The sequence below is a fragment of the Notolabrus celidotus genome, chromosome 6 (genome assembly GCF_009762535.1).
Source record: "Notolabrus celidotus isolate fNotCel1 chromosome 6, fNotCel1.pri, whole genome shotgun sequence".
Taxonomy (NCBI): Eukaryota; Metazoa; Chordata; class Actinopteri; order Labriformes; family Labridae; genus Notolabrus; species Notolabrus celidotus.
Window position 1 is genome coordinate 8,080,778 of NC_048277.1, and position 25,862 is coordinate 8,106,639.

Sequence of the window (25,862 nt, forward strand, 5' to 3'; positions counted from 1 at the left end):
GTGTCATTTATCTTTGTGAGTGAGCTGCCGTGTTTGCCCTAAGGCGCCTTCATCCATGGAGGTCGGTCTGCACAGTCAAACATCGCTGTTCGAAGGTTACAGGTTAACGAGAGTGAAACTGAACTCATGCGACACATGAGAGGGGCCCTCTTGACTCTAGTTTATGTATGTTCAGATCCTTAAGGATTAATTAGACCAGAGGCGTCATTCATCACATCATGAGGCGTGTTTCTTCTCCACATCATCACCTTACATCTCTGAGAACCGCTCTTGAGGTTAGCAGGACTTTTAATGTGCTCTAAGTCACTTTGTTTGCCCATGCTGCAACGTCGCTGATCACCAGACGTGTGCTGTCTGTCAGGATGAAGCTGTGAATGTTTGTTAGTGTAAGAGCTGCAGCACATTGTGACTTTATTATCAGTTGTGCTGTTTGTCCGTTCGGCTTCGGTGAATAATGAAGATGAAATCCTGTTTGGTACATCAGTTATTTTATCCTGTCGGGGAGGAAACAGTTGAGATGTATCCATTATTCCTACCTGACGATGACTTTGTGTGTGTTCTGTATATGGATGTGTGCCTCAGTATGTGTGTGTGTATTCTTTGCATGCGCAGCAGGTTTGTTGAACATATTGCTGACAGGCATTAAAGTGTTCCTGAGCAGCAGTGCGAAGATGAGAAAAGGAGGTGGGGAGCGTTATGAATAGTAGGATAGAAAGGGTGGTGGAGAGGTGATTTACCACACTGCCTCTCCATATTTTACCTCATTGAGATTTTTTTCTTATTCATGAAGATTGCCCTGGGTATTTTATTCTATTAGGCGCAAGCAAAAAATGTCACCACTTTTTCTCCTCGCCTATATTTCACAGGGTGGTTAGCTTGTTGTGTTGCTCTTATCTCAGATAGATGGAGCCGCACATCAGCAGGTTGGACTCTCCACTTTGCCGATCCAAACCCTCCATAAACACGTTCTTCACTTTAATGGGCTCCTGCTGCAGCCCTCACACACATCACTTGGGGCCTTGAAGGGTGGCAGAGAGAGATTAGGGAATTGCTCCCTCTAGGTGAGGTTAAAGTCAGTGCAGGTAATTTTTTAAAAGCTTCAGAGTTTTCGTTTTATGCAGTGGCAGTAATTACATCTCTGTTTGTTCTGGGTTTAGAATAATCAGCTCAAACGTGCACAACCAGCACAGCCCAAGTCCAATTTTTGCGCTAATCTCTTGCAGAGCTGTTATTGGCTTATGATAGTTGTAATTGGGGTAAACCCTCTTGTTTCTGAGCTGTGTTTGCTGATGGATGACTGCGTGGGCAACTCCCTGAGCATCGAGAGGGAAACTGAGCCTGTTGCAGCAGGATTTTTTGGAGCTGGGATTTCTGTCTGTTTAGAGCCAACATGCTATTATTGAGTCGATGTGTCATTGTGAGTGAAATCTGCCAGGAAAGAGCTGAAAATCAAGTGTGTTTGTGCAGAATTCTTGTAACTAACCCTGAAAGCATCTGTATCTGTGTTCACTTCTCTCACCTTGTCGCCTGTCTTATCTCTTGCCTTGCAGTTATGTGGCTGTGGGCTGCTCGGCGTGGGCATCTGGCTCTCGGTGTCTCAGGGCAGCTTCGCCACCTTCTCGCCCTCATTCCCCTCATTGTCAGCTGCCAACATGGTCATCGCCATTGGCGCCATCGTCATGGTAACGGGCTTCCTCGGTTGCCTGGGTGCCATCAAGGAGAATAAGTGCCTGCTCCTAAGCGTGAGTTAAATCTGAATACCTTTTCTTCTGAATGAGATGACTGTGCAGGTTTTGATGCCACTCCTCTGTCACACTTCCTCTCCTCCTGTGGGTATTTTTTCACACATTCCTCCACATCAGCCACGCAAATATTGACAGAAGTGTCTTGTGGAGACATCCTATTGCATATCAATCAAGTCATATGTTTCTAAACACCCACACTCAGTGGTCACAGGCCAGCAGGAACTCAGCGGCATATTTGTGTTGGTTTCTCAGCTGGAACTACAGCGGAGGCAGACGGCTGACAGGAAGAGTTCAGTTTGTTTGCATCAAACCTCAGGAGCTCACAGAGGAAAATTACAGCTGAGCAGAGGGACGCTCTCTTTCTGCAAATGAACATCAAAGCATCCGTGTTCTTTCCACAGCTTTGGTCATAGCCTCGAGATAGAGCTGTCAATCAAGAGGTCCTTTTGTAACCAGCATGCTGAGTTATTAGAGTCAGTGTTGGGTAGCTGCAGCCTTATTAGTTACAATTCTCAGTAGCTTGGTGGCGTCATGTTTTCAGACTCAAAGAGTGTTTCAGTAGCTTCGCTCTTTTAATGATCATGCTGCGTTCACACAATCTACAGCTTTCCACAAAGTTGAAGCAGAGGAGAGCTTTTCTGCTGCCGTCTTCAATCAACCTGCTAAGAGCTGTTAGGTGACGCCAACAGAAGTACAGACATTTAATTTTAGAAGACTTTACCTCAGCGTGACGATGACATCACTGTGTAGTCCATCATTGAGGCTTACGATGCTCCTGCTGCTGCTGAATGTGCACAAGTTACAGCGTAACAGGAACATATTTGCAGGTGTACACCTAACTAAGTTAACTGAACAGACCTATACCAAAGCTTCTGTTAACACAGATGCAATGGTGCAACTTCAGATTGATAATTATGTTTTATAGTTATTTTTAACGTCCACGGTCCCTGTAGCAGGGTAGGTGTCAGACGAGATGCTGTCAAAACAATCTTTATTGACATTTTCAACAAGAGTCACATGTTCAACATAAAATACAGATGGATACGATTTTTGTCAGCCAACTTTACAGAAACATGCACATGAAGAGACCAACAGAGACTTGGCATGTTGTCCGCAAGGGTCTCCAAAAGCAATATTCCCCAAAAGTTTGGAGCTTCAAGTTAATCATCACCAAATCAGTCTGCAACCTCTAGCTAACAAATTGTCATGCTCTAACTACAGGACATAAAAAAGGGAAGAGGAACGCTAGAAATTAGGTTTAAGTGGAGAAATTAGAACTTGAATAAGGGGAAAGTGGGTAAGTTTACTCGCCTTCTGTGCATGTTTTTTTGTTAATTGACCAAACTTTGATTAAGCAAACATCATATCCATCTAGCTGTGACACACATGGGAGAAGTTCTTGACATTATTAACACACAGAACATTATTTTGGCTGCTGCAGAAACATGTCAGCATGTTAAACGATGAACCAAATTAAGCAGGTCAGTTATCCAAGTGTTCAACTTAGATGATCATAAGGCATTGAAGTTAAGTTTGTGTAGTTTTTCAAAGTTGTTTTTTCCTAAAAGGTATAACTTTTACACACAGCAGTTTAAAAAGAGCATTGACTTTGACTGAAAATGGTTAAATGTGAAGAAAATAACGTAGATAAGCAGTTCAGGATTGACATGTAGCCCAGCTCGCTACACTTCTCGCGGAATTGGCTTCAGTGTGGTAGAGTCTAATTGAATATCGAGAAACTTACTTTGCCCGCCACACTTCACAGTTTGCCTGCCAAACACTGACTGTGTGTACTTTCCCTAATAACTGAGAATGTTCAGGGGCACAAGTTAATTACAAAAGTTTAAAAAATAATGAGCTTTTTGGGGATCTACTGTGAAAAAACTGAAAAACTTTCTTGTATACTGTAGAAAGTTTAAATGAGAAGCGTAGTCGGGGCTCTGGGTACTTAACATCACAAACAGCTCAATCCCTTGAAGCTCTTGCATCAGTCAGAAGCCTCACAAAATCCTCAGTGTTCGACATGGCTCCCTTCACCTGCCTTACAACTGTGAAGCAGACAGAGAGAGAGAGGAGCGCAGGGAGGGGGGAGTAAAGACGACTGATATAAGAAAAGAGAGAACATTAACTAAGTATCTGAATTCTCATTAAGTTTCTGTGAGCAGCATCATTTCATATTTAGCCCTGATATAATTCTGGTTAATACAGAGATGTCTGCGGGTCTTTGTTGTTGTTTTTTGTAGTCTGCTGGTCCGGCTCAGCACACCCGCAAGGGGAGGGGGGAGAAATACGTGAAAAACATCAGAGTAGGTTTAGATCTCCGTGAGCAAACAGATCTGAGCATCCACCTTGACATATTATCTCTGAAGTTTGTCTGCGGACAACTCTCACTGGATTAAAAATATTCAAAGCACAGACATCCTTTGCAGTATATTCTCAATGTCTCTTTCTTACTGCCAAAAATGGTTTACTGAGACAAATTAAAAGAAAAAACAAAGTGGGAGAGAAACGTCAATTCTGAAAGTGTGAAATGCAAGCAAATAGGAACTTCTGCCCACAAAGCTGTGGATGCATGTGAAAATATACCCACATATTCTCACACAGAGGCATCTCAACAGTTTAGTCTAGACGAGCTGTTCCTTTAACTCTCAAATGTGAAAACCGAAGGTGAAGGCACAACAGTTTTAGCCTAAACCTGCAACCAGACACTCCACCAACCTCAGCAAGCAACTCCACTTTTTAATTTAATTCTGGCCTTGACGCAAAGAACAGCAAAACATCCTTACTCCCAAATGAGTTCTGAATTAATGCTGTTTTCTTAAATCTGGGTTTTCATGCCCCCTCCCATACTGTGCAGAAAAGCTCTGTAAATATTGAGCTGAAGGGGGTCAAGTGGGGAGAGGAGAATAGAAGATGAGATGCAGGACGATACTGGAAATTAATCTAGGGAGGTTTTAAACAACTTTTTTCTCCTCTCAAACATTCAGCAGTCTTCCAGCACCTCAAATTTCCTCAATTTGTCCCAACCTCATCGTCCTTCAGCTCTGTTTATTTGACTTTATGGAGCATGTTTGAGCTCAGATTCTGGGATCATCAGGGGCGGATCCAGGAGGAGGCCATATAATCCTGAAATCTGATTGGCCACCCCAAAAACAATCATTGTCTTTTCACCTCGTCAGAAGCGGGACTGCAAAAAAGCTGGTGGTAGCATATAAACAAGAACGTGACATGTTTTGATGACTCTCTCCTTACGTCGGTTCAGTCTCCATCTTCCTCTGTAAACTCCAGCTCATAAAGGTGTCCTCAGAACCACTCATTGTTTAGTTTGGTTGTATTTTTGTGTCTTTAGAAGCATGTAGACCAAACAGTAAAGTAAAGAGTTGAACATTTTCCAAATAGAAAGACTTTTAAACCAACATTAGTGGGTCTTTTTTTAAATTAACTATCATGGCAGAAATGCCCGTCTTACTATTAAGTAACTCATACAACCACTTCATGACATTTTTTCAAACGCTGCTCCTCCTGCAACCTCTGCAGCCAATTATTACATTAAGGATGCCCCCTCAGTTCACTGTCCCCTGACCAGCATAGGTCTCCTTGGCATAAAAAGTTCAGCATTCTGCAAAAGGTAGTTCTTTACTTAGATAAGATATGAAGCCACGGCAGGAGTCAGTGCATCCAAAAGCAAAACAATTGTCCTACCAGCACTTTTAGAGCTTTCAAATTAAAATGTTTTACCTTGTTTGTTCAGGGATTTGTGGGTAAAGTAACTCCAGCTCAATGCAAACCCTTCATGGGACTACTCCCCCTTTTTACACCTTGTGAAGCTCTTAGCTCTTAGCTCCATTCAGACATATTCAGGCTTGGTGTTCTCAGTCATTAAGAAAAACTAAGCAGTTTGGGAATAATCATACAGATAGTTTTCCTCACATCTAACTTAGAGAGCACATTAGCATATCTTACAGAATACTGATCTATCCCTTTAACCCAAAGTTCCTAAGCATGTTTCTCTACATGGATAAAACATGAGTTTTATTTTATTTTTGTTATCCTTTATTTAACCAGAAAGGTCAAACTCAAGATACTCAGAGATACAAGATCTCTTCCTCCAGTGAGTCACGTACCTGCACATTTCATGAGAATAGATTAAATTAGGTTGAAATACATCCCTAGTATGTAGTAAAAATCCAATACAACACTCTTTCTATGATAAAAAAAATGTTCTTATAAAAAATCCATACTAAAATATTTAAGAGATGCAGGGTGGGCCTTGGGGGTAGGGGGGAAAAAAGATAAAATATCCTCGTGTATATACTGCATATATTTGTCTGCAGTCTCACATCCCGAGCTGTGATCAGGTTCAACCCCGCTCGGCTGTTCAAACAAGTCAAGTTCCAGCGCTTATACTCGGCTGGTCCCACAGGATGAAAACATTTGTGGTTGGTGTAAGAAATGTAAATAAGGCTGAGGTTGGGTAAGGTGCAGAGAAGGGTGAGGGATGTTTGTTTGGTAGGAATCCAAAAGCACTACAATCCCAGATGCAGAGCTAATTATAAAAAGAATCAGAGCTGTCATGTAGTTTAAAACGTTTTCATCAATTTGACAAAGTCCAATAACAGAATGTCCACAGTGATTGTTAAAACACGGCTCTCCTCTTCTCTCTGACAGTTCTTCATTGTCCTGCTGATAATTCTCCTGGCAGAGCTGATACTTCTCATCCTGTTCTTTGTGTACTCAGATAAGGTAAGTTAATTTTGGTTTTCAGAGTCATGTCTGAATGCTTAAATGTTTGTTATTGCTAAAGCTTCTGCTGCTCCTTCATTGCAGTCCTTCAGTCATTTGTGAGAGGATCTGTGCTTCACTTGAGTCTGTGTATTTATGACAGCTGCCATGTTTACTTCACTGCATTCCCTTTATAAGATGTATACTTTTATTCAAATAATCTTTGTTATTCATACTGAATTGGGGGATGACCGATAAGCTCAGTGGTTAAATCACACCTCTTATACAGTGGCGATAGTCCTGGCCACAGCAGTTTCTAGTTTGTCTCCCGGCCATCAAATAAAGGCAAAAAGAAAGAAAGAAGTTCCCCCCAACATGCTCTTCCTCACATTTACAAGTCTGAGGAAGAGCATGTGCTGAATAAACCCTTCGACAGGAGCTCCCTGGTGTGCAGATCTTTATGTTTTTTCGATGTTTGATTGTTTTGGATCCAGCACCCATCGGGGGATGTGCGTGTCTGAATTTAATTTTCTTCTTTGTACCAAAAAAAGAAAGCGCACTTGTACGTGTTAACAAAGTGAAACTTTGTTTTCACCAAAGGCGGTCTTTAAATTGTGAAGACTTTCATTGAATATTTTGGTACGTTTGTAAGTTAGTAAGTGATTAAAGTTCAATTGTAAAGCATCTTTAAAGAATAGACATCCCAAAGTGCTTCACGATAAAAGATTAAAAGGTGAATCAATAGGTTTGCAACAGACATCGAAACATTAAATAAAAGCAGACATTAATCAAACAAAGGAGAGTCTAAAAACATAAGGCTTTGACTGCTTTTTGAAATGTTTGCAGCATCTAAAGTTCTCAGTTCCAGCCAAAGACAACTCCACAGTGTAGGAGTGACACCCATCAGTTTTGAGTCTTGTCTGGAAAATCAAGCAACCCCTGATTCAAGGACCGCAGAGTCCTGCTGGAGATGCAGCTGGAGCATGCTGTTGACATCAATGAATGAATTTGATCAGAAGACAGTGTAAAGACATGAGACCTTTTGGATGGTTTTGTTAGAGGTTTGGATGCAGCAGTTAGGATTGCTTCTATGCGGTCAAAAAGAAAGTTATGCTCAGAGGCTTGTTACAAAGAAATATATTCTTAGTTTGTACTCGCTGCTCTGTTAAAGAACACCTTTATGCATGAGATGTTCTTCAGTGGTGTTTCATCACAAAGTTATGAGGTCAACTACTGGCCCGGAATGCAAACTGCAGCATTATCAAACGTTTTTTCCGGATCTGTGTGATTGCTTTCACAAAATTGTTATGTGAACTTAGACTTTTCCATTTTAATGGGGCTGTTCTCGTCTGAACAAGGCCCCAGACAGGTGAAGAGGAAATTACAGCAGTCTAGCCAAGATGAAACAAAAATACGAACAATCATCTCCAGCTCAACTCTGAACACGACAGGCCCAACTTTAGCAATGTCTCTTAAGTGGTAAAACAAGGAGACAATCTACGCACTGATTCAGACTCAGACACAGACTCGGCGTCTGGCCCTTAGATACACCTAGGTCACGTCTGGTAGGTTTGACAGCAGAAAACAGAAAACGAGACTTCTAATCAAGTTTGGCACAACATGTTTCTTGGAAGAGATAAGAAGCTAATGTGTAGAGTCACATTCAGGTCTGGAGAGATGTACAGCAGAATGTCATCTGCATAGTGATGTTAGGATACATCTTTAAATTAGGTACCTTGAATGTTGCAGATACAGCAAACGACAGAGGGACACCACAAGAAAGGACTTAAATGACACCTAACAATTCAGCGTTACTTTATCAACATCCTTTATTGGTATTTTTACCTTGCCAAAAATATAGTTAAAACAGATACTTCAAGACTTTTAGTGGAGTGATATTATAACAGCTGACTCTCACTTTGACTAAAGTAATTTTCTGATGTGATATCTGTGCTTTTACTCCTGAATGGCTTTCAGGTCACTTTCACACAGCAGCGTTTTCTTTACAGACTCTTAACATTTCTCTACAGCAAATCCATAATATGTTTCCACAATGCATAAGCTGTGAGATGCACATTACAGGTTGTACCTTTGAAAAATAATGTCTAAAAGAAAGATAGTATATTCTTACATTGCCAAGGATGTGAGACATACTTTATGATTTGAACCCTTTTAAGCTGCACATCAAATATAAGTGCAGAACGCAGTAAATGGTGTAAGTGTGCCTAAAACAACAGCTCATTCAGCTTCCTGGATCTGAGTTTCCTTTTTTATATGTGGGTGTCCCTCAGGCTGAGGTTTAACGTCTTCATTCTGCTATTGACCCAGCAGTCAAAGGTTAGGCCACAAAATGCAGCCTCGTCCCCACCAGTTGGCTCCTGTAATTGGTCCCCAGCACATTCCCATGACCTCTGCAGGGGCTCAAGTCAGGTGTAAGTCTGTGGTGACAACAGATGACGACATTTAAAGCTCTGGAGATTATCGACATCCGTGAACAGACTGGATTCCTCCCTGTGTTTAATTAGCTCTCCCCACAAATGTTTGGTCTTGAAGATGACAAATGTCTCATGTCGGATGAGAAACGAAGCCTTCTATGTGTTTTCAAGGACACAATGTCGATAGATCTTGGTCTATTTATATATTCAAAGTGTCTATGTTGTCTGGCCCCGGGGACATTGTCTAATTCTCCCTCTTTGTTCTGAGGTTATTGCTCAAACTTAGTCTCTCAGGCAGATAAAGGAATTCATTTAGCAGCCAATCCATTCTCAGATTTGGATCAGGTCTCAGAGGCACACCCCGTCAGGAGTAAATATGTCTGCTGCCTTATCTCCAAAATATTACCGGCTTAACTTTAGGAAAAAAAAAAAGTCCAACCCTGATCTGTCGGTGGAATTTTAATAGAGAGCTCTTGACTCTGTAGCGGTGCTTCCCATCACCTGTGAAGTCAGGAAGAGATAGCCAAATAGGGCTGAGGATTTCTTAAAAGCAGAATCAAATGAGGCTGCATGAGTAAGGGTTTTTGGGTTGATCTCATGAACAGTTACTATATTTTATGTTTCTCCCATCTTGCCAGATTATAATGTTTATCCTGGCCTCAATCTAATAGGATGTGAAACCATGATAATATCGGCCCTAACAAACACTTCTCCCTTTATTGGTCTTCAAATGTCACTGGAGAGCGACGCCATCGCTTCAAATTAAGCACTACTGGAGATGGCATTTTCACGCTGCTTCCAAATAAGACACCCTGCAAATGTGAGGAAATTGTCCTCTGATGTTCCTTGCATGGCATTTTACTTTACAGCATTTCACAATTAGATGAAGGACAAAAGGTGTCCATCACACTTGGCCTTCAAATGTTGTTCTGTTTTTGGCTCACGTCTCTCCACTGAGATCTGGTATGCTGTCTGAGGCTCTCCTCACCCTCAGACACAGGCTGTGATCAGAGGAATCACTAATTCACTTCTCCTATTTGATCTGATAATCACAAGGCATTTATTAACAAGTCTGGAAGACGTACAGTAGTTGGCAGCTTTTTAATGTGTATCGACAGAGGCATGTGAAGCAGATTCTTTAGTCTTTCAAATAGGTCATCTTTAAGTCATGAGTGACGCCTCTGCCAACTGTGATCCCTCTGGGTGACAAGCTGTTGACAAGACGAGGGGAAGAAATGAACTTAAAGTTTCCTGTTCTGCTGGAGGAATACATTTCTGCATCGCTTTTATTCAGTCGCCCTGTCTCCCTGCTGATTGCTGCATTTCCTACTACCAATTATTATATCTCTTTGAGCTAACCCTTGTTATTTCTGGCCTAAAAGTGTATTGTTTAGTGAAATTAAAACAACTAATATCATTGTGACAGAGCAATAACTGCAGCAATTCTCACACAGAGACACTCAGTGGCACACAAACACACATACTCTAAAGTTTTCCCTCTCTGCCAGCGTCTTGAATCTCCCAGTAAATGCCGCCATCATTCCTCTCCCTCTCTGTTTCATAAAATGTAACCATGGGTGCACAGTCATGAGCTCTATTTTTACCTTAAACATACATTTACATTTGCTGAAGGCACACTACATGCATGTTCTGACATATCCCACTCCCACACTTTCTGCATAGTAATTACCTGAATATGACGGGGGAAAGTGGCCACATGGCTCTAGACATTCGGCTGAAAATATGTGATGTGTTCTGTGGTTTAAAATGAAATGCCAGCTAAAAATGTTTCAATATTATTGTAAAAGGTGTTAAGGTTCGAAAGTTTAAATTGTGAGAGCAAGTATGTTTTCCAAAAGTAATGTAATCATTGACGTCCAGAGGGAGGGGCTGTTTAGGGCTCTCCAGTCAGTCTAGATCCGGTTGCGCTGAAGGTAGCTGCTGAAACTGATTTTGCGTCAGTTATTTTTTCCTTCTGGAGTATTTTTGAGTTACTATTTAACTTTTGCCTTGTTGGTTATCTTTTTTTAAATTTTGCAAGTAATATTCTGACCTTTTTGCACCTATCTTTGTAAATATTTATGCATTGCATCCTGGGAGGCCAGCTGCAAATACATTCTACCATCACTGCATTTTTTTGAGTACGCCTACATTTTCCACTCCTCCACTGAGTTTGAGAAAAGAAGCCTGCATTGTTATTATTAAACTACTTTTCACTTTGGCAGACAGAAAAATTTAATGATACGACACGATACTATACACTCTTCTGTCCCCTTGTCTTGGATTGGGATTCAGATTTAGCCTACTTTATTTTTTATCCTCATTTGAAGCAGTCTACCAGATATTCACAGACAAACAACACGCAATCAGCCAAAGTCTGTCAAATAAATAAATAAACCAGTACATAGAGATGCACTCTGACACCTCCATGTGGCCCCATTAAAAATGACTCACACAGAAAGCCATGACAGGGACTAAAATACAGATGTGAGTTTTAAACTAGTCAGGTAGACTGCTCTGGGTCACGGACCTAGAAGAGCCCCTTGAGCAGAAGCATGCTGCACACACTCAACTGCCTCCACCATGGCATCAATAAATAAAACCATTAAAAACAAACATTAACCCGCATGTAAACAGAGAAACACAATGAAAACTAAAAAACAAAACATATATTTCACATTACTCGTACTGCGCAAGATCTGGAGAAAACAACATAAAAAGAAAAGATGGGAACAACGTGACGCTACTACACAATCCATACGACTTCCAGGAATCATGATCGAGTTGATTCTTTGCGACTTTCTGGGAAATAAACTGGAGCATTTTGAGCTCCTGTGAGGAGAGTTAGAGGCGGTAATGAAATAAAAACATTGCTGCTGACGCCTCCATCACAGTCATTCAAACATTTGCAAAACCTACAATTGCTAGCCAGGAGGAGAAGACTGACCCTTTCTTTTACCGTCTGATTTACAACGACTAATATTGACTTTTAAAAAAGAGCAGGAGGACTTTTCATTACTTCTACAACTACAAATGCACAAAGCAGGATTAGTTAAGTAATAAGTGGTGGCACTTAGTTCAGAGTGGACAACGAGATCTCATAAAATCCCTTACAATAGCTTTACCAAATGACGAGCAAGTTATTTCTCTCTTTGTTGGGCGAGACGTGTGATAAAAGGACGACATATGCACACACGTTACTCATGTCGCCTTGGAAGGAAATCCCATGTTCATGTTTTATTCACAGCTTTTGTCCAGGTAGCTGTAATGTGCTTTTGCAGGTTTAAGTTGAGACACTTCTCGGTGAGGAGTTAATCTTTGTCCCTGTATTCTTTGTGGATGAGACCAGGGTAAGACATGAATGTATAGTTTCTTGTTCTGCAGGAGGAATACATCTCTGTTCTGCTTTCATTTGTTCCCCCTGTCTCCCGCTTATTCCTGCGTTTCCACCAGTTTAATCCTGCTTAAGAGGCACTGCTCTTTCTCCTTAATGGAAATTTCTTTAGTCTCCCTCAGCCCTCCAGGCTCGCCTTCAGGTATGGCTTATGCGTAGGAACCCCCTCTATCCCTCCACAGCCCAATGGTATTAAGCTCTCTGATTAAATGCCATGTAGAAACTGGAGTATAATAAAGGCTGGCCCTGCAGTTAGCAACCAGCTGACTCCAGCAGATGGCTGGGCTACAAACCAGATTACAGCCATCCGTCTTTAACGCTGTGACCTCATTGTGCCTCCGTCGCCCCAACACGCCGAGCCGAACACCAGCAAAGGTTTATTAGCTCGGAACGAGGAGGCAGAACCTGGCAAGCAGAGGAAGGAAAGAGTGTGTGCTGTGAAGTGGGGAGAAAGGTAGGAAAATGTAGAAAAGTGGAAGTCAAATGAACACAGGTGAGAGAACAAGGGAGGTGAGATATCTGAGGCAGACTGTGAAGAAAGATAAATGTGTCAGGGAGGAAAGTTGTTAGAGGAGAGAGGGAGCAGCACATAAAAATAGTCTAAAGGGAGGATCAAAAGGAGACAAATGTGACAAGGGGGAAGCTGTGAAGTTTGAAAAAGAGAGCCAGGACAAAGGGAACGATGCCATGGAGGATGAAGGAAGGTTAGTCGCTTAAAGATAGTTAACAGGGCAGGAAGGGTCATGCCTGAAGCCTGATTCATTTCACTAACAACCCAACAAAACCAGCCGACAAATCAAGTCACGTGTTGCATTTCTGAACTGGCAGAAAGAATGTTCAACCCCTGGCTGGTTTTACTATTTTCAGGCCAATTACCGAGAAGGGGTGGGGGTCTTCCCCTGGCTCTGTTGAGTGTCCTGGCCTCAGGCTACCCGGCACAGGCTAGTAGAGCAACTGAGGGAATTATGTATCCTGTTTAATGATGTGCTGTTGGGGACCTCTTGCTGCGATGCTGCTCCTCTCCACATCATTTATTTCACTTTGAGGGCAGTTAGCGAAGACACTTATCCAGAGCAGTGCAATGAGAGCAAAATATTGTAAGGCTCGGTTCTGAGGGTCTGCGAGAGTCAAAGGATGTGAAAATTGGAGCCGGTGTGCCCTGACAGAAAATAAAGGACCTCAGAAGGAATGTGGGACAGAATATAAAACTAGCAAAAACTTTCAAAGAGATTCCTCAGACTGACTGCGACAAATTAGTCTTGAAAAAGGAAAAGTCTTTTGGTTGTCAGGAGGTTATCCTTGAAAAGTGTTCAGCAGTGACACAAAAGGATGTGACTCTTTTGTGTTTTGTTGTGAGGTTACATGCTTTCAATACAGTTTTACAGCTGACTGGAGATAAGCCAACCCCGTCTCTGTGATCTGACAATATACAAATCACTTGCTTTCTTTCACTTGAAGAAGCAGTGAAATTTGTGACAGTTTTTCTAAACCGCGTAGCTGTTAAAGTCTTCAGAATGAGTGGTGTTTAAAGACAGAAGATGAGACAAGAAGGGGAGATGAAGCGAGAGTGAACAGGGAATTGAAATTGGAAGAATAGTACCAAAAAGTAGCAATCAAGTCTGTCTGAAGTTAATTTGTTTTCAGTTCACTTTTACTGCTGACATGTTTCTTAAAAGGGCCTCAATGGAAAAGTATTAATTATATGAAACATCAATAAGCACTATACACGAAACATTTGATACAACCCATATTAGATTGAAAATAGTGCAAAGTCAAATGCAAACTAAAGAAGTTATTGTTTAATGAAAAATATAAGCTCATTTTGAATTTGAAGCCTTCAGCACATTTCTAAGAAGTCAGGACATAGACAACAAAACACTGAATAAGTAAAGTGATGCTGAAAACACAACTGCAGGACCATCTCTTAACTAAGATTAATGATCAACAGGTTAGTCACATGGGTAAAAAACAGAGGCTGAGTCTCTCAGAGGAAAGATGGCAAGAGGTTCACCACTCTGTGAGAGACTATTTGAGCAAATAGTTCAACCGTTTGAGAATAATGTTCCAACATCTACATTACATATATCATTAAAAGATTCAGATAATCTGGAGACATCTCTGTACAAAAGGGACAAGGACTAAAACCAAGACTGGATAGACCTGATCCTCAGGTTCCCAGACTGCACTGCATTAAAAACAGACATGACTCTGTAATGGAAATCACTGCATGGGCTCAAAAATACTTACAAAAACAATTGTCCATTGACGTTAAACAGTGTTTTGTTGTCCCTGGCTCGTTTTTTTTACTTTTTATTGCCATACATTTAAAATGAGCAATTTATTTTTAAAACAATAAAACATTTTGGTCTCAACATTTGATATGTTGACTTTGCAGTATTTTCAACTATATTTAGGGTTTAAATGATTTGCAACGTATTAAATACTTTTAGTTTTTGCATTTCACAAAACCTCCCCAATTTTCTTGTCATTGGGGTTCTAAAAATATATAATAATAATAATAATAATAATAATAATAATAATAATAATAATAATAATAATAATAATAGTAGTAATAATAATAATAATAATAATAATAATAATAATAATAATAGTAGTAATAATAATAATAATAATAATAATAATAATAATAGTAATAATAATAATAATAATAGTAATAATAATAACACTAGTAATAATAATAATAATAATAGTAATAATAATAGTAATAATAATAATGATAATAATAATAATAATAATAATAATAATAATAATAATAATAATAATAATAACTTTTCTTATGAATTATTGTTATGTAAAAGCTTTAGCTTTGGAATAGGTGAATCATCCTTTTTTATCCAAAACACAAGCTTACATTTTGATTGCACAGTTTTTCTATAGAACAAGCAATTCATTTATCTTGTAGAAAAAAATATGTATTAAATGCAGGTGTTTTAAGCGGGTAAACATGTGTCAGAGGCAGATGTCTAAAGGGACTACATTCATTTTTTATGTACAGTTATTCTTAAATGGACATGACTTGCATAAAAAGAGGTGTGGCTGAGCTGACTGACAGATGGATCATTGTACTTGATTGCCAGGAGGCTTAATCCCGCCTGAACTCCACCTCATGACGTGGATTGATTGATAGTGACGTCATCCGTTGGCTTCATAACGCTGCTTAATCAAGCAATGTGGACGTCACAGAGACCACGTCCATGTTTTTTACAGCTGAACTGGAGATGCCATGTTGGTGTTGTGGTCACAGCTTGTGTCCAGGTCACTATCTTGTGTTTTTACAGGTTTAAGTTTGAAAATTGTTCCACTGAGGAGTTCATCTTTGTCCTTCTTCTTTAACCAGTGCCTTTACTCTCTTTCAATTCTGTGTCAGTCGGAGCTGCGTCCTCCTGTCAGTGAACAGTGAAGGTGGCAGACGACTAAAAATGTTTGTTTTTTATCCGGTTCCATTTTTACATACTGTATTTCCCATCCACTTATTTCACAGATGGGTTGTTTTCCCTCTTCAGTTGGCCTCTGCGTCACCTCTTTTTCACAGTGATAATATATTTGCCAAACCACCTGCATGTTGTTTTTTGTGAAATTGTACTGCAGAGACCGCGATTCATTTAGAAATGAACACTGTAACATCGTTTGAAGAGTGTAATCTCTCAAAGTGATAAATAGCAGGTGGGTAAAGTGAATAAAACTCCCACCAATGCACTAATTGCTCTTCTATACACCCAACATGCTGCCTCCTGAAAATAAGTAATACTTTACATGATTTGTGAAGAACACACACTTCCCTGTGAGACATTGTGTGTTTTGTGTTGTCCTCTGAGTAAAACTAATGAGAGAGCATTCAGGAAAACAACCCTGAGGCAAAACTAACACAAAACATGTGCTCTTCAATGGCACAATCTTTCACCAACATTGCACAAATGTGACCTTTACTGAACTAATTATATTGACTTGCACGGCCAAAAATGAAACACAATGGGAAAGATCAGATCCTTTACAGTTTAGAAAATTGGAGCTGCCAGCTCAGTCATGGCTCAGTGTGCAGGTAATGAGTCAGCAACGTGTCTCCTTGTCTGCACCGAGACAAGTCCCATTGTATTCTGTCCCCAAGGTGTTCACATGTCACCAAATCTGGGGCTCACTTCTGACAGTAGAGGGTTGTTACTCTGGAATTATTAATGTCTCTGAGCTGGGAGCAGATACATTGGGAGAAATATTCTTGTAGGGTTCTGGTCGAATTGTAAATTCTTACAAAGCAGAAATGAAACAGAAGATAAAGAAATCTTTCACACCTTGCCTTTTGGTTCTGCCATTGCTGGCTGGATGTCGTGTTTTTTTTCCAGCATTTCAAGTGACAGACAGGTGTTCTGTTGACAATCCACCACCCACTCTGTGTTCTCTGCTTTGTGCACAGTGACAGAAAACACACACCAATTTGGATAGAAAGCCTGTTCCCTCCTCCGCCCTGTCAACATGTATATCTGCTCTTCTGCCTCCATTTCTCCCTGATCATGACTCTTTCCTGTGAGCTGTAGCCTTTAGGTCTCTGTGATGAATGAGCTGTCTTGTATTACTGAGTGAGGTGGACGGGGTGAGCCCAGAGGAAACTTGGAGTAAAAGTATGAGCCGTGTGTCGATATGCCACACTTGAGGTATTGCACTGGTGCCCTGCAGGAACTTTCAGAGATCGCAGCAGGAGTCAGCCGTTACCAAAGGACGGTGCTGGGCTGATTTTTGTGAGCATTTCCCACAAGCAGCCACATAAGCTTCAGTCAAGAAGTTAGTTTTCCTTATCAGGAGAAATTAGGCTAATGCAACAAAGATATGTGTGTGCTCCTTTTGCAATAAAAAAATGGGGCAGCAGAGCGTAGCATGATCAAATCCCTGTTTGTTCTGCACTCGTTTGTCTGCCTCTCGTTAGCGGTAAATCTAGATCATTAAGTTTCATCTCAGGCTGTAACAAAGACTTCCAAACATGAAATGGATGCTGTGCAGAGACTTATTGGAGACAGAGCAGAGGATTTTTATTGTAGGAAGGGGCCCCTGATCTCTGGTGACTGTGTTTGCAGGAGTGGGTAATGAGCGAGCAGCATCGCATGGAGCCGAGATGGAGAGGAGAAGATAGAGCAAAGAAACAAAGTGCGAGGCAGAGATTGATGATGCTTCTATTCATCTCATTTTGCTGCACAAGGCCAGACATGGAAGGGGCTGCAGCCTGAGGTGCAATGCACTGATCCGCTGCTCTGCATCAGCAAAGTTAGAGCAAGAAAAAGAATGCATTTGAAATGATGCTAATCCTATTTCAGAGCTTTAAGAGGATTTTTAAAATGGATTTTGCATGATTAATGATTACTTAGCGTTTTATTGCCCTAGAAACTTAAAATAATCGGGAAAATCCGTTTGACTTTAATATTTGATTCAGCAAATAGTTTTCTTATCCCTTGCAGCTAAAGAAACAATAGTTTGAGGGGAATTTGTTCTATCTTTACAAACTGCTGAGGCACTTAATTGAAAGCTTAGTGTCAGCGTCTGTACGATCAAAGGACGGTTTGGTGTGTTTATCATGTTCATAACAGTGTAATGCACAGAATTCGACTCTCTGCTGAGCTACACAGGTATTACATCAACTCACATTTAAACTGTTTTCTCTCTTTAAAAAAGAGGCTGACATCTAACAGACTGCTGCAATTTTCCTGACTCTATTATTTTTTGAACAGAGGGAATTACTGATCAGCCTCTGGAGCATGTTTAGCTTAACATCAGTTCTCCCTCTCTCTCTCTCTGAGGAAGGAAATTCGAGACTATGTAGCTGAAAGAAGCTTGTTTTGTCAGTCTGTGACAGACATGATGCCCCTCATTCTCTTTGAGTGCAGTTTTTATCGAGGCTCAGTCTGATGCCTTAAGCTTCAACTTTTAAAGGAAGCATGTTCCTTTGCTCGGGATATAACGCGTTCCGCCTGTGAAGGAGTGCGGCCTGGTTCTGGCAGTGCATGTCATTTACCCAGTAATAATTAGCCCTTATCAAAAGCGCCCCTCAATCTGTCCTGGCAGTTAGCGAATCCCCACGGGCAAAACCAACTGCAGGAGAAGTAGGCTCCAGTTTTGTATCTCATTAACACATCCAGTGAGATATTAATCTCCATCAGACATGGCACAACCCTGAGCATGTTGGGCTCAGTCAAGAGGAAAATGATTTGCTAGCTTTACCGAAGGGCACGTTCAGGTTGTGTGTTTGTGTAGAGTTAGGCAGCACATGATGCGTCAAATCTGCAGTTATCATGTAAAAGTTTACTGCAGCAGATTTTAATTTCAGATGAGAAAGAAACTTTTACCTGTGCTGCTCTCATCTATCTGTGCTTCAGCATCTTCTGCCTTTAAATTTTGACAGCTGTGCTCTTTTATCATCATCAGTCTGGAAATATCCACAAGAAATCTTATGCAACCCTCTAAACACTAAAAGCCTCTCTACATGCCTCAAACACTACAATTACTGTTTTCATCTGAAAGGAAAAGACATCAACAGATTGAAAAGAGCAAAATAATGTGAATGTATTCTCACAAATACTCAAAATGGAATTGCCTACTCCAAGAGAAGGACTGTAATTATTGTTTGAATTCGATTGACACTTCTTCTTCAAGCAAACCCTTTAAAAGAAAGTCTCTAACCAGGGCTGCTGTTTTCTTTTTTGTCCTCAGGTGAGTGAGAATGCAAAGCAGGATCTGAAGGACGGCCTCGCTCTCTACAACTCAGAGAACAACATCGGCCTGCGAAACGCCTGGAACATCATCCAGGCAGAGGTAGGCTGACCTCGCACCTCCAATTACTTCTTATAATAGAAACATTAGCATGAATCTGCAAACACAAGAGTGGAAGTGAGACAAAAATGCAAAGTCTGACGGAAATATTTCAGCTAATGTGTCGCCTGGCTCGGAACTGTGGCTTTAATGTATCATTGAAAGTCAGAACTGGCTTTTAAATTAAGCTCTACTCCTCTCAGGAAGTCTGCTACAGATTAAAAAAGAACAATACAATAAGACAACTGACAGAAATGATGATGCAGACAAGCAGGAGAGTGGAGATCATTTAAAGAAAAATCTTTAAAATGAAAAAAGGAGAGAATTTAATTAGAGAAAAAATAAGAAAGGCATATGTTGTTTATTATTTGCTTGTGTGTGCACGTAATTGAAGCTTGTCCTGAAGGCAGATATGTGTATTTGTGCAATATGATGTGGACTAGGAGTGATGGTGTTTTATGTGGAAAGAGCTGGAGAAAGCAAGAAATGAAAATACATAAATAAGAAGAAAAAGGAGCAGCTATGTTAAAGTAGGGAACATGATAATACCACAGTGACATGATACGGCTTCTGTAAACATACATACTAAAACATGCACATAGATGCACACATCTACACACATCCTCAGACATTATCATATATATGTAGTCAGACCATCAAAATATTATATATAATCATACAGTCTCTGATATATGAACATAGTGTAACTAATCTTGTGTCCTGCATGTGTGTGTGTTTGCATTCACAGTGGAAGTGCTGCGGTGTGATAGCATACACCGACTGGCACGAGGCCCTGAAGGAGACGGTGGTTCCTGACCGCTGCTGCCAGGAGCATTACCAGAACTGTGGGAGAAACTCCACCAACATGTTCTGGAACAGGGTGAGTTCATTAACTGTGACTTAATGGAAAACGTACTGTAGTTAGCTGTCGGAGAGACAAATTTACTTTGACATAGTGTTTTATGATCTGTCATTAGCTGTATTCACATGTGCACGAAACTCCTGAAAACTTAAAGAAACTTCCTGGGTGGGCTGCGTGTGTGAACACAAACATCCAATATCCTTCTTCTAACTTTAGGGCACTTGTTCCTGCCAGGTGAGCCAGTTTGAGAACATTGTAGGAGAATTCACCCCAAGTGAGTGGACGGGGATGATGATGTTTATGTCATGTGACTTGGAGAATGACATGTAACCGGATGAATAAAAACATCTGAGTTTGAAGACAGACATTTTTAGAACGAGGACAGAGAAGATGTCTGGACACCTATCTTTTCATACGCAACAATGATATAAATATAAAAACTGTCATCATAGCGAAGGTCTCTGTAGCTTTGTCCTTCATCATGTTGTAAAAATTACCCAGCGGCTTTCACAGCATACTTTATAAGTCCTGCCTCCCAAGACCCACTTCCTGCCCTTTAACCTCCCTCCATCACCCCCTCGCTGATAGGGAACACACTTCATGCAACATTTCAGGGTCAAAGCTCCTGAGAATTCTTAGAAATGTTCAAGGTTGCAAATGTGAGAGAGGCTCTTGTTCCACTAAAAAGATCAGCATTCAGATCCATATGGCCTTGTTGTTTCACACTGAGTTCTGTTTGAATATATGTGGTATTAAATAATGATTTTGTTGATCTACAACACCGACTGATATTAACACAGGCCTCACAGAGGACATAGAAATCATAAATCTTACATACAATCCCCAGTCCATCTGCTCAGTAGTTTCTTTTCCAGCCCTCAGTGTGCATTCAAAGTAGCTTCAAAGTTTCCTTTTTAATGCTGGATTCTTATCACGCTGGATTATTTCCATTATGCATGAGACAACAGCTCTTTTTTTTTTTTTATCCAAAGACCTTGCAGCACATTGTTCACCAATCTCTCCCCATTACAAGTATAATCTTCTATTGGTCTGGCATGTGGTTTGTTAGCAAGTCCAAAGTAGAGGATTAAAAGCTGTAATGTAATTGCCAAAATGAGAATAGGCAGACATTGAGCGGACCCATTGGGAGAGCATGGCGGTAAGAGCTTGTGTGTAATCCTGCCCAGAGGAGACGGCCACACACTATAGAGTCAGGTCTTACATGCTGCCTCAGCAACCACACTCAACAAGGGCCACCACTCTGCAGCTCCAACCATCATACAGTCCATCACCTCGCCACGCTGCTGCAGCGACCGCTGCATGAACCCAGGCTGGAATATATTTGAGTTAGTGCTCACGTCTGTCCTTATGGCCCATAAGTCTGCATATATAACCCAACACTCAGGGGTAATCCGCTCATTTTAACACCTCACCTGGTCACTCAGTCATGCTAGGGTCTATCTCATGTATAATGAATGTATGAATTATGAATTTAGACCCATATGCCCTTTGAAATCTAAATCTTTTCTCAATTAAAATTTAATTTGACCAGGATCTTATTCTGGAGGAAGTTAAGTGTCTCAAACAATAAAATTAAAAACACATAAAGCAACAAAAAAAAAAGTTGCAGCTCTCAAGAGTATAAAAAATGCACAAGAGGAAATGGATGTGTGAGGGAGGCACTTTAACAAATATTGAATTGAATCTGTGCAGAGTCTCAGTATAAAGAAAGCAGGCTTTAAGTGTTGTGTGTAGGCGTCTTGGAGATTGGCTCGACCAATGTGAGACAGTTGGCTCTTTTCTAATGTTCTAGCGCCAGTTTGGCACAGACTTTGATAGAGAAAACAGTCGCAAAGTGTTGACGTATCAGTGTGTATGGCGACTTTCTTTCAAACTATGCTCAGACGCTTCTCGCACAGTGTCTACATTCATCATGCAGGTATCAGCTGGCAGTTGTTTTGGAACAAAATTCAGGAGCTCAATGTTATCCCACAGCCTGCTGTAGCTGTAAACTTTGCCATATTACACAAACTATGTTATGCAGGGCTGTGTTTGGTCCAAAAACTGGAGATGTGGTACTTAAACGCATACTCCCTGTTTGTTGTTGAGTCTAACTCACACAACACACACAGCAGGAGCAGCAAGGACAGAGATCCATACACCTGCTGGATGAACAGTGTGCAGATGTTAACATGCTCAGCTTTATCAAAGTTTAGACAGGTGAAATAGAACGTTTCATTTAATTACAGAGTTAGTTTTGTGTTTGAGGGTGGGGTATCTGAGACAACATTCACGCTGAATGCAGAAGTGACCAAAATCAGATAGTTTTTGCTTAAATGTGACTTTTTTTTCTGACAGTTTGAACAGCACAAGTCACTTGTTTGTTTCAAACTTAAATTTCTAACCAAATCAGATCCAGTCAAGATCATTTGCAATGTGACTTCAGTCTGAACAGCCAGGTCGGGATGCATCCAACTTTGACATCACTCTTAATCAACACTTGTCACAGTTCGGCTCTGGCGGGGCAGGTGGGAGCTGGAGTCGCCAGCACTCAATGAAAACCAATAAAGACAGCTGTGATGGAGGTAGTTCCTCCTCTTCACTATCATCTGCTCACAGCCCAGCTTCCCCTGCACAACATCTCCCACATGGAATCATAAACCACACTTATTTCAGTGGCTGCCATGTTCAAGCCTGTAACACAGTGCTGCATGAAATGTTGTTCTTTTGCGGGTCATTTCAGGGCCGTGACCGGTTCACACAGGACTTTGATGCAGGATGTATTAAAAAAGTAAAGTGAACAGCGGGACAAAAAAAGATCTGAGCAGTGAGTTTGATCCGAGCATTAAAGCTTGAAGTGGACACATAGTCAGATACTGTTACTGAAAAGATGCAGCTTCATTACAGACTCAGACTCTGCATACTCAGATTATTAAGAGCAGATTGAAAGTAAAAGTAGATTTCAGGTTTATCTGACTACTTGTATTAACTAAAGGAGTTGTGGCAGTGTGTACAGAGTAAAGAAAATGGAGGATGTGATCTATTATTAAGATGCACTGTGATGCATTGTGCATTGTGCAACTGTATTTTTGAGATCCGTTGCACCCGACTTCAAACGCGTTACTACATATTGAAGTGCCTGGATCACCAGCTCATCTAACTGCAGACATGTCTGAGAGGGAGTCCTGGCTGCAGAGGCAGAATACATCATTTCTGGGTTGTCAAATCAGTGCAGACTTTGGGGGCTTGTTGGTAAAAAGATGTCATTAAAACACAAAGTAGATTACTACTAATGTGAGGTATACTCAGAGTTAAAAAAGATGCAGACTTAGAATAGTCGGTTGGACTGTGGCCTACAGTCTGCAGAAGGGAGTGAGAGCTGTGCAGCTTGTAACAAGCCTTAAAGTGCTGTGGTACACATAATCGAACAAAAAACAAGTATTGAGCAGATGTCTGCACGTACCAGAACAAATCAACAGACAGGCAAACAGAGGAATGTAGTTTGCTCACACAATCTATTATCGAGCAGTCGTTTCCTCACAGCTGGATCAAAAGTCTCTGAAACATCTGAAAGGAGAGCCGCTGAGTATTTTTTGTGATGCAGGGACTCAATTATATCCTTAACAACCGTTTAGGATGCAGTGATGTGACTGTGTTGTTTACTAAAGCCAGACTCATCCTGTGAAAAGATAACACTGGTGCGTAGGGACTTCTTCTATCACTAATCCTTCAAGACAGGATGGTTAGGTTTGAAACAGGCTTGTAATTGTTAGGTTGTTTTAAATCTTCAATTGTTTAAAATTTCACATTTTTTACGGAAGAAGAAAATGAGCAGATTTCAATATTTTGAGATTGCATTTGGAGTTGTATGTTCGGGTTTAAAAAGCCTAATTGGGTTTAAGCTGCAGAACCAGCTGCTGGTTCCAGATGATCTAGACCTGCCAGTTTTTGCTGCCAGCGCAAAAAGAGTTTAAGAAACCTCATCAGCACACTTTTATTTATTTTTTCTACGAGCATCAAAAGTTCAAAAGTACAACCAACAATCATGTTAACAGAAGAAAAGGCTTTTAAAGTCAGGGAACCAGAGGCAACTTACTTATCACCAGAAGATTGGAGCACAGCAGGTCATGCAGAACTGGATGACTGTCCTCAACAATACAAGAAGGCAGTTCACTGAGAATATCAGTGACTGAAATAGATTTGATAGCTTTCCATAATTTCCTGGGGTTATTCAAATAGTCTGTCGTTGCAGACTGATAATATTCAGACTTGGCTCGTCGGGTAAATGAAGGGAAATGATTGCCAAGAAATGGAGCTGACTGTGTGTCAGCCGTTAATGAGCGGATGAACAAGAACTTCCTGAAGCTAAATGAAGATAAGACTGAGATCCTGCTAGCTGGCCAAAAACATTTGAGGCATTCTGTTCTCACTAAACTTTGGCATCAAGCTTCACAGACACAACATCAGTGTCATTTTGCAGCCTGACCTCAGAATTTCAGTGTAATTTAATTAGTCAATTAAACTACTTTTCACCATTTGTGCAGCAAGTGTGGGACCTCCACATGGAGCCCGATGCTAAACACTTGTCCAAGCTTTTGTATAGTTTTCTTTACTATAACTTTTTTATACTTTTTCCTTCCAAAAGCTATCGTAACAAAACTACAGACCATACAGAATGCTGTTTCCAAGTGTGAAACATACTGTAACTAAAGTGAGATAATACAACCCCTGTTCTACAAACCCTTCACTGGCTCTGGTATCTTTATTTTTAAACATGTGCCATCAGACTTAAAGCTAGAAAGGTTTCCAAAATCCTCCGATGCTATAAAGGCCACTGCAAAAACCTTCTGGAGATTCTGCTTTTAGCTTATATGCCCCAAACTTATCAAACCATTTGCCCTTAAATGTGAGACTTGCTGACTTGGTGTGCTTGATTTCATTGCTTTCAGCTTTTCTTACTGTTTCTGTTTTTTGTATACAATTTTTATTTTGAAGCTCTTTGCAACTTTCTTTTTAAAGGCACTGTATCTCTCCTAGTCTATAAAGTTTTATAATATTACTATCATTTTTGGACAGGTTTAAATGACAACTCAAAGTTTATCTTTGGAATAAAGACCGCAAGCAGCAGACTGTTAAAATCCTCTTTAAAGGGAACCGTGTAAATGGTTTTTAGGATTATGTGTGCCTGTTTTCTCCTTTTTTCTTGTGTGTTTATGGTTGCTCTACCAGAAACACTTAAATCAAAGCGCAATCATTCTTCTGCCACTCTGAAAATACACTTTTCTTTGTTGTATCTTTATAAGCTTTTGTTCTTTTTCAGGGCTGCTTTGAGAAAGTGGAAGAATGGCTGGATGACAACAAGCACCTTCTTGGAACCATCGGCATGGTCATCTTGGTAGTGCAGGTAGGAGGCTCTGTGATAAATCGTTCTCCTTCTTTTCTTCTTTGCCCTAATGCTCTGTGTTGAGCTGCATTTATTGCATCTGCCTGTCTGGCAACATGTAAGAAAGCGTGCACACAGTGGCCTCTGTGCCACCTTTGTCTGCTGAGAAAGTTATGAGGCCGGTGGTCTGTGGGCGTTCTGGGCACCCACACATTGTGAAATATTGAAGCCACTGTTTTCTGAACCCTGATCCTGTCTGGAAGAATCAAAGTCTCCTGGCTCTGTGCCAGAAGCCTGTAGTCATGTAATAGGAACCATCAGAACACAGGAGAGCAGAGATACTGAATATAGATTTCCAGGTATAGAGTGGCAGATTAAAAGCACTGCAGGGAGGGGTGATGGATATTCCCCCTCAGAAGCCGTTTCTCATTTCGTCCTATATTCTCCGTTACATCTATCCCTCTTGTCTTTGCAGAAGTTTTTCCACTTACTTGGAGGTTGTGTCCTCAGG

The 25,862-nt window shown here is 40.7% G+C and overlaps 1 protein-coding gene across 4 annotated transcripts in view; it reads left to right on the forward strand.

Annotated features, from left to right (window-relative positions):
* The window catches only part of tspan9a (tetraspanin 9a), a 239,984-nt gene that overhangs the window by 204,272 nt on the left and 9,850 nt on the right, over nt 1-25,862 (forward strand). For all 4 annotated transcript variants that reach the window (XM_034685631.1, XM_034685632.1, XM_034685630.1 and 1 more), the window contains 5 exons: nt 1,551-1,742; nt 6,414-6,488; nt 19,008-19,109; nt 19,855-19,986; nt 25,289-25,372. In XM_034685631.1, coding sequence (XP_034541522.1) covers nt 1,551-1,742; nt 6,414-6,488; nt 19,008-19,109; nt 19,855-19,986; nt 25,289-25,372 — 585 coding nt within the window. The remainder of the gene's footprint in view (nt 1-1,550; nt 1,743-6,413; nt 6,489-19,007; nt 19,110-19,854; nt 19,987-25,288; nt 25,373-25,862) is intronic.